The sequence below is a fragment of the Mycetomoellerius zeteki genome, unplaced genomic scaffold (genome assembly GCF_001594055.1).
Source record: "Mycetomoellerius zeteki isolate Tzet28-1 unplaced genomic scaffold, Tzet1.0 scaffold111, whole genome shotgun sequence".
Classification (NCBI taxonomy): Eukaryota; Metazoa; Arthropoda; class Insecta; order Hymenoptera; family Formicidae; genus Mycetomoellerius; species Mycetomoellerius zeteki.
The window spans coordinates 489,846-505,490 of record NW_017256029.1 but is presented as its reverse complement, the minus strand read 5'-3'; the positions used below and the strand labels follow the sequence as shown (position 1 = coordinate 505,490).

The window sequence follows — 15,645 nt, the reverse complement described above, 5'->3', positions numbered from 1 at the left end:
TTTCCTTGCGAAAGCGTAATTAAGACTACGCCGTAGATGGTACTGCACGGATTATGCAACGATAGAGAGAAAAGAGAGATATCATTATTCTATCTCGTGTGGGTAACGCGAATTATTCGTTAGCTCGAGAAAAAGAAGTCTTCTTCGTGGAGACTTCTCTCCGTACACTGACCCCATCGCTCTCATTTATCCACCTCCCCGCTCATTATCGGGGCAGTGATTAATTTGTACCACGCTATTCTCATTCTCTCACGCGTCGCACGAAATTGCGAAAAAGTCGCGTAACCGGTCGTAGAAAATTGCGGCTCGAACGCGCGCGTCACGCGACGTAAGTGCGTGTGATTGCGTAGTGACATTTACGTCAACTACAATTAACGAATTAAAAGATTACAATTGTATCTTTCTCATTTGTCGACACTATTTGATTAGGCAGTCCAATTACGTATTATTATATTACTCCTTGATGTTTAGAGCCTGTTTCTTACTCAATAGACTAATTGAAAAATCCACTAAGAAATAGAAGAAGAAAGTATATTTTTATCTAAAGTCTGTCCAATTTTTTTAATTGTAATTATAATTTCTTGAATAAGAAATGCTGCTCGTGACGAATTCTACGAATTCTACGAAGAACGATTTTGCTGAAGTATCTAAAAATTTAGCTGGATACAGGTCTGAAATAATTTTGTTGGACCATCAAAATAATTATATATGTAGAAAGCTCGATGAGCAATACTACAAAAATTTATGCTAGCAATCAGCTTGAACATCCTACATAATTATTTGGATAGTCCAATGAAATTATTTTCTGATTTGTACCTAACTAAATTTTTACTTCAGCAAAGCTATTCTATGTGGGAAAGGTTTTGAAAATTTTTGTTGCTGCGGGTATGTAGAAATCTATCTGAATGTTTCCTCGCGATTTTTATTAACGTTGCCTTACCTCACACTCAATTCTGAATTATAATGACTAAAACTAGCCGCGGTTTGACTTGACTGCCTTCACGATTGCGCTAACGCACACCGGCTGCGCGAATGCAGTAATAAATTTTTCTTTCCGCGGTTATAATTTAATCGAGCCGCTCTGACGGCTCCGCTCGGTCAGTAGAAGAGAAGAACTGCTTTCCTTCCTTGACTTGGGAAGCGGAAGAGACCGATATTGCGGTAATACCAGAAAAGTTGATTAAAACAGTACCGGAGGGTAATCAATTATTTGCATTTATATTAAATTAATGCATGAACTTCGCGGATTTGACGTTCTATTATATCAGACTGCTCCCTTTTTCCTTAAATATTCATCGTAATAAAAAGAAAGCCGAAATATTATGTGAAATATTGATTGAAAAGCGATTATGCTGCACGGAAAAATATTTGTTCTATTGTTAGTTTCTAATTTCTTTCAAAATCTCTCAAATATTAGCAGAATATCCACTCAACAAATCTTCGAAAAACGAGTATGCTTGATTAAATTCGTTTACGCACGTAATAGATCATCTGTTTTTTACATAATTCTTTTTCTTTAAAGCGAGCGGTGAAATTTTATGTAGCCCAGGGGAAAGTGGGAGAATTGCGGGCACCTAAGGAAAAGTTAAAGCTATCAATTATTTATCAATTAATAACAGTTTTTATTCAAAAGTAGATATTCTAGTTATTTATCTTTAAACTACAATAATTAACATTTATAAATTATCTACATAAACTGTAAATTTAAATAAAAAACAAAACCTTTACCGTTCGGAATTACCCACCGTCACGCAAATTGACGCCGAATTAGTTTTGTCAAAATCACCGTAAACATGTAAATCTTAAACAGTGTGTACGTTCTATGGTCATGTGTTGAATGATACTAATCATATATCGGATTGTCACTGAATACGAAAAATGAGAAATTATCGCTACTCTAATATACTATAATAGTATCGTCCGTTTATTTCGCGTCCGCAATTTCCTCGCTCTCTCCTATAGTTAGTACAGCTTGATTTCGAAGTTTCGTCTCGTTTGAAAAGCTCGATAGAATGCTCGATAGAATGCTCGGTAGAAGGCTGAATGTAAATTAATAGGCTAGAAATGTCCCGTGACAAGCATTTTCAGAGTGCTAAATTGCGACTTATCGGCGTTAGCGATACGACGTGACCTACGGAACAGGCCGAACAGGTTGCGACAAACTCGAACGAGGCCAAAATAAGGCCTCGCGACTTTTAATGGCGATAAATTTTCAGAATCAATCGTCGATGATGCGAAACGCAGTGCTATTTATTAATGCCCGATCTCACTTTACTCACAAGATTACGGTCGCAGTCTAATTTTAATTTCAAATATCGTTTTTCAGGCCACGTCAAGACATCATTACTGGCAGGAAGCAAGTTTAATGTCACATGGCACCTCGCCTATCCCCACAGGGTAAGTTAAACTTTCACAAGTCATTTGAAATTTTTTATCGCATTATAGCAACGAAATCGAAATTTTTAATCGATTTATTATAGCAATGTGAATAAAGTAACATAGTATTGAAATCCATACAGGAAAAACGATTTTGCCGAAGTATCTAAAAATTTAGGTTGGTCTGAAAGTAATTTAGTTGAATTGTTGAACTATTAAAATGATTACATATGTAGGACTCAAGCTGATTGTTAAAATGACAAAACTTTTTGTAGATTATTCATCATGCTTGAATTTCCTACGTAATTATTTTGGTGAGCCAACAAAATTATTTTCAGATCTGTATCTAGCTAAATTTTTAGATACTTGAACAAAATCGTTCTTTCCATGTAGAAGCATTTTTTTCTGTAAAACAAAACATTTATAATATGTTGAATTAATAACTTTTTTCTATTATATTTATTTATCTTAGAATTTACGTATTAAAATACATTATTTTTATTGACTGCATTACTATTATTTTATGTAACTTGTTAATTTACTTATAAATTATGTTGTTTTGATACTAAGGAATGTTGAGTATCAATTTAACACAGAATAGGCAAATGACATAATCATATTATAAAATTGATATTTGGATACGTTAAAAATTTAACAATAAATTTTAATAAAAATGTGAGTGGATCATTTCTCTCTCTAACACAATCTATATAAAATATTTTCACTGTGTGCGACACACACACACACACACACACACACACACACACACACACACACACACACACAGAAGAACCCGTTTCTGAATGGATTACATCGCCTTGTACATCACTCGGCCCCATGCCGTACGAAATGTCTCGCTCGTGGATTTCTCGCGGCTTCACGCGAGGGAGAAAGGAGAAACACAAAACGTAACATGCCTGGTCACCATCGCCGTCAGCGTTAAATTTGCCGCGCGTTACACATCCGCACTTCCAGGCAACTACCGGCTGTTTAAAAGTCATATGAGCGGTTACGTGAAGACGGGATAAAATCACGTACCGTGCGTTTTATTATTTCGCATCGGGACCACTTTCTCCGTAGCGCCGACCACTTTCCGGGTCGCTCCGCGTCCTCGGCCGATGCGGATGTAAAACGCGTTTGGCATAATGGAGCATTCTTCGCGTACCGCACGGGTACCTGCGTAACACCGCACTTCGAGGTTTCTCTCTCTCTCTCTCTGTCTCTCTTTATATATCTCGGTAATTAATCCTTTTACACAGCGCGCACATTGCACAGTGCACAGTGGGTTATAATGACTACCGTCCGTACTCCGTTTTCAAGGAGTAAGCTTTCTAGGTAGCTAAAAATTAAAGTTCGTGCAACACAGAGCGATTAAAATCTAGATTTAAATCCGGATAAATTGAATTTAAATTACCCATCGATTGCATGACGCAGTCTTGTTGAACGCATGATACCTATGATCGACCGAAGGAGAAAGCTTTGCGATACTTCGGAGAAAGCATTAACTGATCGTGAAGCGTGAGATTAATGAGGCGCCATGTGTTATCAGAACTTTAGGAGAGACCGTAAACGATGGCCCTTGCTTTATTAAAATTAATTTTTGTCGGTCCCCGTCAATTACGAGAAAGCGAGAGAAAAAGAGATATTTTTACGAGCTTTCGTGGAAAGCACTGTCGAAGAACGAAACGTTGAGAATATTGCGGAGACATTGTATATTATCAGAAAATTATACAAGACCATAAAAGAAACCTATACGTTTTCTTTTATTAACATCTGAGAGAGAAACTTTTACGAGCCCTTGCAGAAATTCAGAAATTGCGCTGCAAAGAAATAGTTAGATCACATATGTTATCAATTATATCAGAAACTTTGCAGGACCATATAAAAATCTATTTATTATAGTGCATATGCGATAGGTGAGGTTAATAAGTGACCTTAATTTTACTTTCAAAGATCAAGGTGGTATATATTAAAGTTGCTTGATTGATTTCACCTACATATACAAACTTGATTTTTATAAACTGACTTCTTAACTAAGAGAGAAGCTTCTGTCAATCAAATCTCTACGCTATTTTTTTACACAGTCATGACTATAAATCCATCAAATCTGATAGCTTACAAATCATTAAAACGTCACAGGTCAAAAGCAATAATTTATTTATCGTGTTTCTAACGAGCGTCACTGTTCTCACAGTTCAAGACGATGAGCAACCTTTATTTCACCTTTTTTATTGCATTCTCGACGCGCGCGCAGTAGTAAAAGCGCGTAGGTATTGTCAAATAATAATAACAACAGCAATAACAGCCTCCTCATTGTTCATTAACTGCACCATCAGGCAAACGGGAAAAACGCTCGTCCGACGTGCTCGTTGTGCTCGACGATAATCGCTGCCGGTCGTTCGTATTCAACGTAACGATCACTCGGACACTCGACGCAGGACATTACGAATTTGCCCGCACGTGGTTCTACGAAAAGGAGAGGAGTATCACGACGACGCGACGACGTGTCGAGTGCCGAGCGCCGAGCCGAAGAGGTTCCTCTTTTCTTTGCCTACACGCGCTTGTCGCTCAAGGTGACGCGCGCTGAATTATTCACGAGCGTGGTCTCCTCGTAGGCATGTAGATCTACGAGTAGGACGAATAGAGGCGGTATAGGCAAGCAGGCAGCAGAGTGTGCAGCCTGGAGCGTCTCTAAGGCAGAACAGATCGGTATGCTGGATACCGTAACTCGAACGTCGCCGATGACGATCGCTCGAGCACGAAGGCGTTGTCCCTCGCCTTCGGCTAACGTGCAAAACCCTCGATTCTCTTGCTCAGCGAAGCGTGCGGCGAAACGAAGCAAGCCCTCGTTTTCGAAACGATTTTCGTCCTTGCGGCACGGATTATCGGGCGATATTTACATTTTCTCTTTGCAACTCTTGGATAAATGTAATGCGGGATCTACGATTTAAGATCCTACGACCGCTACGACTTCTATTGTAGACCCCGCATAAAGAGTAAAATCGAGTTATCGCTCTCTCTTAAAAATATTATTCAGATCGTAATAAACATCATACCAGATATATATGCGATAATAGAACAATGGACAATGTACATGTAAACCTTAAAAAAATCGTAGAAGAAAATTTGTACTAATTCTACAGACATTTAGTGTTTAAAAGAATAAAACTTAACAAAAAAATCTATTCTAAATTAACCTTTAGAGGGCAGAGAGAGGGGTTTTTTATTTTAAAAATCTTACAGCTTTTCCTTTAATAAGATTTACGTTTTATGGTTCATTGCATTTTTGCTTTAAAATATAACACTGTTTCAACATTATTATAGTAGTTTCTCTCATGGTACAAGAATATAAGATATTCCATTGCCGAAGATGCGCAGTAGTTCAAAACATGGTGGCTGTTCTTTAACCATTTAAAATGTTCTAAATTGTATTTTAAAAAAAGAAAAAAAAACAATATGGTTGCTACTGGCTGCTACCATGTGCATTAGATTGTAGGTGCATTATAGAAGACTGTTTCGAGTGAAAAGTGCAGATACTGCGGACACGAATAAAATTTTTTGAATTTTCATTTAGCCACAGTAGATAGAATTTTAATTTGTCTTATATTTGTTATACATTTATATTTTTATCAATACTGTATTTGAATTTAGCGCTAACTTTGAGGTAAGCATTTGATTGGTTGTTCTATTAGTTTATGCGTAATATGCGTAATAGAATACTTTGATTGTGTTCCAAAATTTACTACCAATATTGAAAATCTAGTTTACGTTACGTGCACTAGATAGATTTTCAGTACTGGCAAATTTTGGAACATAGCCTTTATATTCTTATACCATAGCTTCTCTATAAAGGTTAATCAGAGGATTGGACTGTAATTTTTAAAATATAGTAAACAAAATATTTAAATATTGCATTTTTTTTCTTTCTTTTTTTCTTTCTATTTTTTTATCAATACGTCTAGATTTACAAAAAAATATATTAATAGTTACTGCAGTTAAAAATGCGGAAAAAGAGTCGCTTTTAATTTTGCAAAATCTCTTTTGTAGTCATTCGCAGGAAGATTTCGCGAAGCAGAAAGATGAAAGGTACACCCGCAATGAACATCCGCGCGTGGATTACGTTACGACAGAGACAGGTTGAAATCTTGGCCGTCGGCGCGGCGCAGCGGCCCGTAGACCCCCTCTCCGTTGCCGTGAAAATATCTGTGGCACGAGAAAAATTCGACAATAACAACCATGCCTGCCGAGAGTGCAGGTGTGTTCCCCGTGCGAAGCGGTACCACGCGGCACTTCGTAGCTTCCCTTTCTCCTTCACGGCGACCTCTTGAAACTCGAAACACCGCTGACGGCGGCCACCGGTTTTCGTTCATTGTGCGTCTTTTGCATCCGCGCGAATGCTCGTCGCATCATAGACGTCACATGAGAGATATTCAGAAGATAAATTTAATTAAAATAATCAGCCAATATAATTAAAAAAACTTTGACGACGTTATAGCTCGTGAATACGTCTTGAAACAATTGCAAAACAAATAATTTGGCTTATAATGGTTTTATGTGGCAAAATGAATATATTTTACTGCAATTTTAAGTCAATAACTTTAACAAATAAGTGGATCCGAATAAACTTTTGCAGAAACATTTATTATTGTTTTATTAGATATGTGCATAAAATTTGATTTAATCCTATATAAGTTTTAAAAAAAAATATGTTGGTTACAAAAAATTAAAGCAAGATAAATTCTAATCTCACTTTCAAAATTAACATTGAAAAATACATAAGCCAAAAATATCAATTAAACAAAATCTTCTTCTCTTCTTCTTAGGCCTCTGGCTCGTGTTTATTTATCAAACACAAATCTAATAAAAAAATTAATTTTGATTTGTTTTTCTTTCATTTTTATTTGTGCCTATTTATTTCTCTCGAATAATTCTCTAAAGTTGTATTTTGCTAACAAAATAAAGTTGCTATTATAGCAAAGTTATTTGGCTCATACAATCATACTAGCAAATTATTTTTCTCCGTGTGGGCAAGGATATTCTCAGAAGATTGCCGGCTTTTTGTCGAGAGGAGACACGAGCGAGCGTAAATATTTTGATTCCTACTGAGATCCAACCTCTGACATGATAGACCAGATAAATCAATGCGCTATCTGCCATACCACGCTCGCGCTGAACAATCATTGTCAATTAATGTAATCAGAACAATGTCGAGGCTAAGGATAATCATATAGGTTTATAAAGACTCGATCCGATGACCATAATAATGATGGTCGATTCCGAAAGAGGAATTACACGTTGCACACCTCGATTAAGTTACAATAGCATCTACGGCTATTAATCGTGTCGCGATAATTCTTGCGTTGTTGCTTCCTACGGACAACGAGACGGATGCGGATGTTACTCAATAGCGTTTATGAACTTGCTTCGGCCTGCATACAAGCACACCACGCACTTTCCTAACGGTGCTCGGGACTCGAGACGCGACGATAAAAAAATCTCACGGTGTCGCAACCAGTGGCGCATATCAATCAGTCGTCCGACCCGCTCATTAGACCCGCTGTCGTTATGCCGTCGTTACTCGAGTTACTCCCGTGGACAGTGCGAACATTGGATGATCCACGGGGAGAAGGAGGAGGGCTTGTGCCCTCCGTAAGTTAGTCGCGCGCTCTCAATTCGAGACACGTTTCATAAACCGCCAAGTGAGTGTTGCAAGCGCGTGATTGCGAGGCGCGTTTACGAGTCAACGTTAACAGAAATAACGTGACCGAGAAACACGCGTCGTTCCGCGTCGTTCGCGCATGCGACACGCTCGTGATTCCGTTTATCGTACTGAGAAAAATTTCTGGTTGAAAATGGACAAACCAGAAGATTCTGATCACGTATCAATCAGAATTCTGGTTATCTCAACCAGAATTGTAATAGATTCAATCACAAAATTCTGATTTGTTCATTTTCACCCAGAACTCTAATTATTTAATTAATGCAATCAGACTCTTTTTACTAATTGTCGACATCCTTGCGTCGCTATGAACGTGAGTGTTTTTGTCAAAATTCATAATAACATAATTTCCACGTTCTTGTTATTGTTAGCCATAACTGAAGGCCGGAATATCTGTTAAAATAAATTGGGCATCTTGAATTACAACTAAAATTTTTGAAAATATTAAATTATTTAAGTATAGTGGAATGGCCATCACAGAAAATAATAATGTTATTAATTTAATATAATTAACATAGTTTAATGTTAAGATTAATATAGTCATTGCTAACACATCAATGACAAATTATAGAATAATAACATTAATTGTGTTAGTAAACTCAAAACAGAGAAATTTTTATCCGTTATTGTTGATTTATTGAGGATAGTGTGGCCAATTGACGGCGACGGAACGAATTATCCGCAATGTTTTCTGCTACTCGACAAGTTATGAGGGGAAAAAAAATCGAGAAATTGTACGACCGGAATCTGCTTGCATCAATTCCGTATTGGCTGGTATCGAAGCCGCTGTACTGTGTTGTCTCGTTCTGATGTGTCATTTATTGCGGAACTCAGGAGGAAAAAGCCATAAATTTAACGGAATGGCATGAATGGGCACAATAGAAATGGATGGATGGACAGACATTCAGTTCACGACTTGTGGAGCATATTCTTCATTTCTTAGATACGTGACAGGCGCATGAATCTACTCCTTACAAAAATATAATCCTTCTGTTGAACCTCTGTTTTTAATGTTGAGTAGCGCGATAATTATGACAATTATAAGATTCAAAATTTTGACAGAAAGAAATAAAATAATGTGTGTGAAGATACCAATATTATTAATCAATAATAAAATATATTAATTTTAATATATTAAAAAATAAATAGGCTTAAATATTTAGTTTAAATATACATATATCTTCATAAATATATGTTTTCAAATAAATAATTTTTTTTACTTTTCACGTATGCATTTTTTTAGGGAGGATTTCGTCTTCAAATCTTAGACTTTTATGACAGACCTCTGATCGACTTGACGCCCATCACAAAAAACAGCGAGTTTGTCGAGGGCGATGCCACGTAAGTGCATGATGATGCGTCCTTCTTCTCGAGTCTGATTACCTAATTAAGCTTGACGTTTCCGATTTTCCAGGGCGCAGAGGTATCCAGTGCAGCTGCCGCAAGATTTCACCTGCACGGACTGCACCATCAGGTTGCTGCGGGAGGCCGAGGAATGGGGCTCCAGCTACAGATTTTGGTCGTGCGCCGACATCGATGTGAGTTTCTCGTGATTTCTCTTGGAAAATGTAGCTTCTAACCCGATTAAACGCAGAGTAATTTAATTGATGAGCGAAACGACGGAAAATGAAATTGAGTAGCATGATACATTGCGACGTTAACACGTTTTACTCGCTACTAAACAAAACTGAAAAAAAAAGACAAAAAAGTTGTATAAAAAACGAAAATATAAAATTGTTAATAAATTATTGACGTATTTTGGTATTGATAGTTTTGTTCGAATTGACAATGTATCATAGTTATTGTAATTACTGCAATCTATATATAATCGCGACGAAAATATAAAATCATTAAAAATTATCAACGTATTTTTTCAATTACTAATATATTTAATTATTATAATTGTTTTAATGTGTAATCGTGTTATTACGGAATTTTTTAAACTTTAATGTGTCTAATGGTTATATCAATCAGAATTCCGGTTATTTTAATTAGAATTTTAGTAGAGTTAACCAGAAAAATCTGATTTATCTATTTTCAACCAGCATTTCAATTAATCCAACTAGACATTTTTGTCCAAGTAACAAGGTAACGTTTTAATAACTTATTTAATGTCTTATTGATGTTAAAGACGTCATTAAAACGTTATTAAGATGCTGTTTGACATCATCTTGCTTGGGAAAATTCACATCTAACGATGTTTCACAAAACATCTTAGCAATTATCTTCGTAGATATGAAATTAACGACAAATTTCCTCGCAGTCGCAAAATTCCTTCTCCTCTGTCTCTCCGAGTTTCCACTCGGATGGTCTGTAATGTATAATTTTTCCGCCGACCAGATTCTCGATAGAGTGGGTTACAAAGAGAACTGTAGCGGTAATGGACGTCACCTGCTAGGCAGGTGCAGGTGCGACCGTCTCTACCACGGCGCGAGGTGCGAAATTAAGGAGGAGTGCGTGGACGACGCGGACTGCGGTATTCTGGGCACGTGCGTCGACCATGGTGGCACGACCGTGCCTACCAAGCAGTGCTACTGTAACGCCGGATGGTTTGGTCCGGGTTGCGCGAAGAGTAAGTTTCCCTTCGAGAATTTCTCGCATAAGCTGCGACAATCGCTTCTGGAGCACTTATGCCGAATCGATATCAACGTCTGGCTGATCTTGATATCAAACATCTGGACGTGATTGGAAAAGAAAGGGAAAGATTCCAAAGACTTTGATTTCTCTAATACCAACACATAAAAAATAAGACACGAGTTTTTTTACGATACAATATGAACTTTGCGCTTTTTATATCTTTTTATTTTTTATCTTATGTTAAATTAAATCTTTTTAAATAACTCTTGAAATTGCATCAAATATTTTATAGTGATATTTTCATTATGTTTAGCGATTTATAATAAAACACATTTTAATAGAACTTTTAAATATTTATTAAATTATATGTCAATTGCCTTGAACAAATTAATTTTTTAATTGCCTTTCTTTTTAATTTTTTGCATATAAAACTTCTGATTTATTAATTGCATTTTAAATATAGATGATAACATATTAAAAATTAGCAAATTCGCATTGCAAATATTATTATTATATTCTTTAATATGTGTGAAAAATATATTCAACATATTTACATTTGTTGTGAGATTTAATAATTAATTTTACTCACAACTATATATATCAATTCTTGATCACGCTGTATTAGCTAAAAACTGATGATCTATTAGTTTTTTAATGAATCCTTAGAGACAGAAGTGATTTAATAGTTGCCAGTGCGAGCGAGCACTGACATTCATCAAATGAAAAAAAAGTGATTAAGAAGGTTTCAGACCGTAGCGAGCGTTGTCTCAACAAGTTTGCGGTGAAATCGTCCGTGACAATCGTTCTTGCTCTATCAATAATTCCACTTTCAGGATCACCGGTGAAAAGTATCGACGTAAATTTGGATGCGTATTCGATGAAGCGATTCTCTGACGACATCATATTCTACTGGCGGATATTGAAGGAGAGCAAGGAAGTGGAAGGCATTCTTGTAGCCAACTCCACAACGTGGATTGGTTTTTTCCCTACGATTAAAGATATGTTCCCTGAACCACTTCCGCAGCCGGAGCCGAAATCGGAACCCATCGACAAATCGACGCCCAAACCGGAACCAGAACCCAAACCGGAACCAGAACCTGGCGTGGAAGGTGAGAAATCGATAGCGAAGAGACGATCGGCGAAGGCAGATGCTGCGAATTTCGGAGTAACATCGCGACCGGATGTTGATGTTACTGTACAGACCAGCGTGACCTATCAAGTTAGCACAAAACAAGGTAAGATCTATTTATCGTGTTATATCACGTCATTATTTCCCGGAAAGAAAGTATTTGTCGATATTGCAAAATGTTTATGTCGTAGAGTATCTCAGGAAGTTGCAATAGATTCCGCTACAACTCTCTTCACGTGTTTCTTGAAATTCATATGTCACTTCTTGCAACATGCAATATTCTTGTATTATACATTTACGAAATGAACTTCTACGCGTTTCTGCAGGAAGAGAAAACATGTCTGGTAACATATACATACGTGATATGCATTTGTTAGAGTGTTCTTATTCGATTTTTTTCTACCATATCGCGCACAGGCGACACAATCATTAACACGCTATCAGTACTAGTTAATGTATTCTGACGTCTTATACATGATTCGTTCAGAGTTCAAGGAGTTCGTAATTACATAAATGACGATTGTAAAAAATGATAATGCAAGCAGAAGTAATCCGCTTCAGAATAATGATACACTACGTAAAGCAAGAGTCGGAGAATATGTACATCGAATGTGAAACATGCACACGCATAATTTTTTATTTCCAAACTGCAAATTCTATGAAAATTAAAGACAGAATTATTTCTTCGTATTTATCACAATGAGACGTTAACTATAATTATTATAGGAAATTTTAATTATTTTTACAATTTCAAGAGAATAAAAAAGATGATAATTTGTAACGTAATCTTCGCAATATTTTTGGTTGAAAATTAATCTTTTTTTAGGTCGCAAGAGGAGATCTCCAAAATCATCCGCAGCCTCTGCGCTTGGTATGTATGTATTATGTATTTATGTCCAAAAAAGCCCCGGTGAGTCGCTCGCTTCCTCAGGAATTTAATAGCAATATGTAGATTTACCTGAGAAATCCTAGTAGTCGGTGTAACAATAACCCCCTTTCGAGACACGACGCACAAGGTGATGGTCCCAATAAGTAGATAGTTCGCACGACGTACGATGCTTTGTTGCACAGGGAGAGAAGTCGGCGAGGTCAGCGATGTTATCGAGCAGAAAACCACCTCTGAGCCAGAATCCACTTCTGAGCCAGAACCTACCTCTGAGCCAGAACCAAAATCCGAGCCTGAACCCAGCTCCGAACCAGAGCCGAAATCTGAGCCTCAACCCAGCTCTGAGCCACAACCAAAATCCGAGCCTGAACCTAGCTCTGAACCGGAACCAAAATCCGAGCCTGAACCTAGCACCGAGCCGGAACCAAAATCCGAACCAGAACCTAGCTCCGAGCCGGAGCCGAAATCTGAACCAGAACCTATCTCTGAGCCAGAACCGAAATCTGAGCCGGAACCGAAATCCGAACCGGAGCCAAAATCCGAACCGGAGCCAAAATCCGAGCCAGAGCCAATATCCAAACCGGAGCCAAAATCCGAACCGGAGTCAAAATCCGAGCCAGAACCAAAATCCGAACCGGAGCCTAATTCTGTACCGGAACCAAAGTCTGAACCGGAACCCAAATCTGAACCAGAACCCAGCTCAGAACCGGAGCCAAGTGTGGGTCCAAAGTCGGGAGCGACGAAAGGTAACGAGGACCGATTTAACGCTTATTTCGCACATATCGCCATGCTACACTCTCATATCATTAACTCCTAAGCTACCAGAGATTTTTCGCTTTCTAACTTTTAGTTATTTAATTTTTGTTTTTGACATTGTAATGAAAAAGAAATACAAGAATTGTTATAATTCCGATACGTATATATTCTACACAAGTACATTACGTTGAACCAACATTGAAAACAAATTCAGTGATAAATGTAAAATCTCTCGTAGTTGTAGAATATATCTCAATAGATAATCAGTAGGGTGTATGTACATTGCTCATATTCCTTTCGATATTCGCGACTTTCACGATGACCGTGTGGCAGCCGGTAAAAGTTTGCACGAGTGGAACGTGAGGACTGCAACAGCAAATATTTACCGTGAAAGCGTATTTAGCGTGCTGATAAGATGTGAGAGTAATCTATTCCGTCCGCCATTTCCGCCACCGGATACCGAAGCTGGATGTAAAATCTAAAATGTTAATGCAATTGTCCTAATTCCGCATAAATTCCTATTGATTTAATTTTGCCAACTGCGTCTTTGCACGCAGCAGCAAAAAGTAGACAACTGTATGCAAAGATAATAATGTTGATAACGCTTAATGCTTCACGTCCCCGTCGCTATATACACTGCTCACCACGAGAATTTTATATTTTCCTTGTAAATATCAATAACTTCCGAGTTGCAGCATGCATTATTTTGACACGAAATTTGCACGTGTCTCGATTTCTATCCGTCACGATTTTTCTCATGACACTGTAGGACATCATTTAACTCCCGCATCATAACATCGACTCATCTCACTCCAGACTAAGAATTAATATGTCGGGACTGAAATGCACCAACAAGAAAACTGAAGTTTTAAAAAACTTAAAGTGTGTGTACAAAAAATATTTTAATTGAAGATGTATCAGATGTATATAGTCTTTGCAAAAAATGAATGGAATTGAAAATTTATACTTTCAGTACAAAAACGAATGTTATATATATGTATACATATGAAACAGTTCAATAAGATCAATATTTATATTTAATAATTTTATAGTTTTAATGAAAACTTTTTTATTTTCTTATTTTTTTTAAACATGTCTATTTCTTATTAAAACAATTTTTTGTCCAGAGTCTAAACTTTTTAGTAGCTAGCCGCCAAACTTTTTATATTACTTTTAAATACAATATAAAAAGATTTGTAATTTTTTTATAATTTCTTCATTTTGTTAAAAAATATTTGATAATACATTCTTAATAAAAAAGCTGTACGAATAATAAGAGAAAATACTGCTGAACAATTTGAAAAAAAAGCTACAAGATATATGTATAATACAAAATTAATTTCTCTTTAGACAAATACAAGTCATGAAGTTACAAAACATTCGATTGACGAAAAATATATCCAACGCATTTCATAATTAGTTCACCGTTCAGTTTCATCATAGGCATTCTACATGATAATTTTACGGCGAATTTTCGCAATGTTCGGATCTTTGTGTTAACTAAATTTATTTGCACACACGAAGCATCGTTGCCGGCGCCAGGACACAAATACACGCCTAAGCACGACTTCAACCCCATGGACTGCACGGACATTATAATCGGCACGGCTCGAGGGACGAGTTACAGGATCGGCGATTATTACACGAGGGATAGATCGACGCCGCGCAAGGACGCGTACTGGGACGAGACTGGGAAGGACAGCCTGACGGCTGCGTTCGGCTACGAACGCGACGGCGTCACGACGATACTCTTCCGCAGGAAGTTGGCCGCAAACGAACCGACCGATCACGAGATCCGCGATGGCAATATGCAGGTGATTTGGGCGAAAGGTCAAGAGCCGGGCAGATACATACACCAGCCGGCTAGCGGAATCGAAAAGGCCAAGGTCGGCGTCAAAGACTTCTACAAGGTGGACGAGCTCAAATATCACGGCCATGGAATGCAGAGAGGCGTGGTCACCATGAATTTCTTCGGTGAGATCATCTGTTCAGCATCCGCCGTGTTTATCCAGAGATTATTGATGCTCGCGTGTGTCTAGCGTGGCATTTAAAATCATACATTGTACACTAGGCGTCATTGATGCCTTCCAGCTTGAAATTTATAATTTCCTCCGATCGTACACATTATATCTGTACACTACTAAAAAAAAAGGAAATTTGCTTTTACGTGTAATAGAAGCAAATTTCTTTTTTTAGCAGCGT

At 37.4% G+C, this 15,645-nt stretch overlaps 1 protein-coding gene across 2 annotated transcripts in view; it reads left to right on the top strand.

The window, feature by feature from the left end:
• The window catches only part of nahoda (DOMON-like domain-containing protein nahoda), a 35,196-nt gene that overhangs the window by 13,672 nt on the left and 5,879 nt on the right, over positions 1 to 15,645 (top strand). For both annotated transcript variants that reach the window (XM_018453887.1, XM_018453894.1), the window contains exons 3-10: positions 2,327 to 2,397; positions 9,339 to 9,436; positions 9,510 to 9,633; positions 10,436 to 10,667; positions 11,506 to 11,907; positions 12,628 to 12,672; positions 12,873 to 13,433; positions 14,968 to 15,417. In XM_018453887.1, the coding sequence (XP_018309389.1) occupies positions 2,327 to 2,397; positions 9,339 to 9,436; positions 9,510 to 9,633; positions 10,436 to 10,667; positions 11,506 to 11,907; positions 12,628 to 12,672; positions 12,873 to 13,433; positions 14,968 to 15,417 (1,983 nt within the window). The remainder of the gene's footprint in view (positions 1 to 2,326; positions 2,398 to 9,338; positions 9,437 to 9,509; positions 9,634 to 10,435; positions 10,668 to 11,505; positions 11,908 to 12,627; positions 12,673 to 12,872; positions 13,434 to 14,967; positions 15,418 to 15,645) is intronic.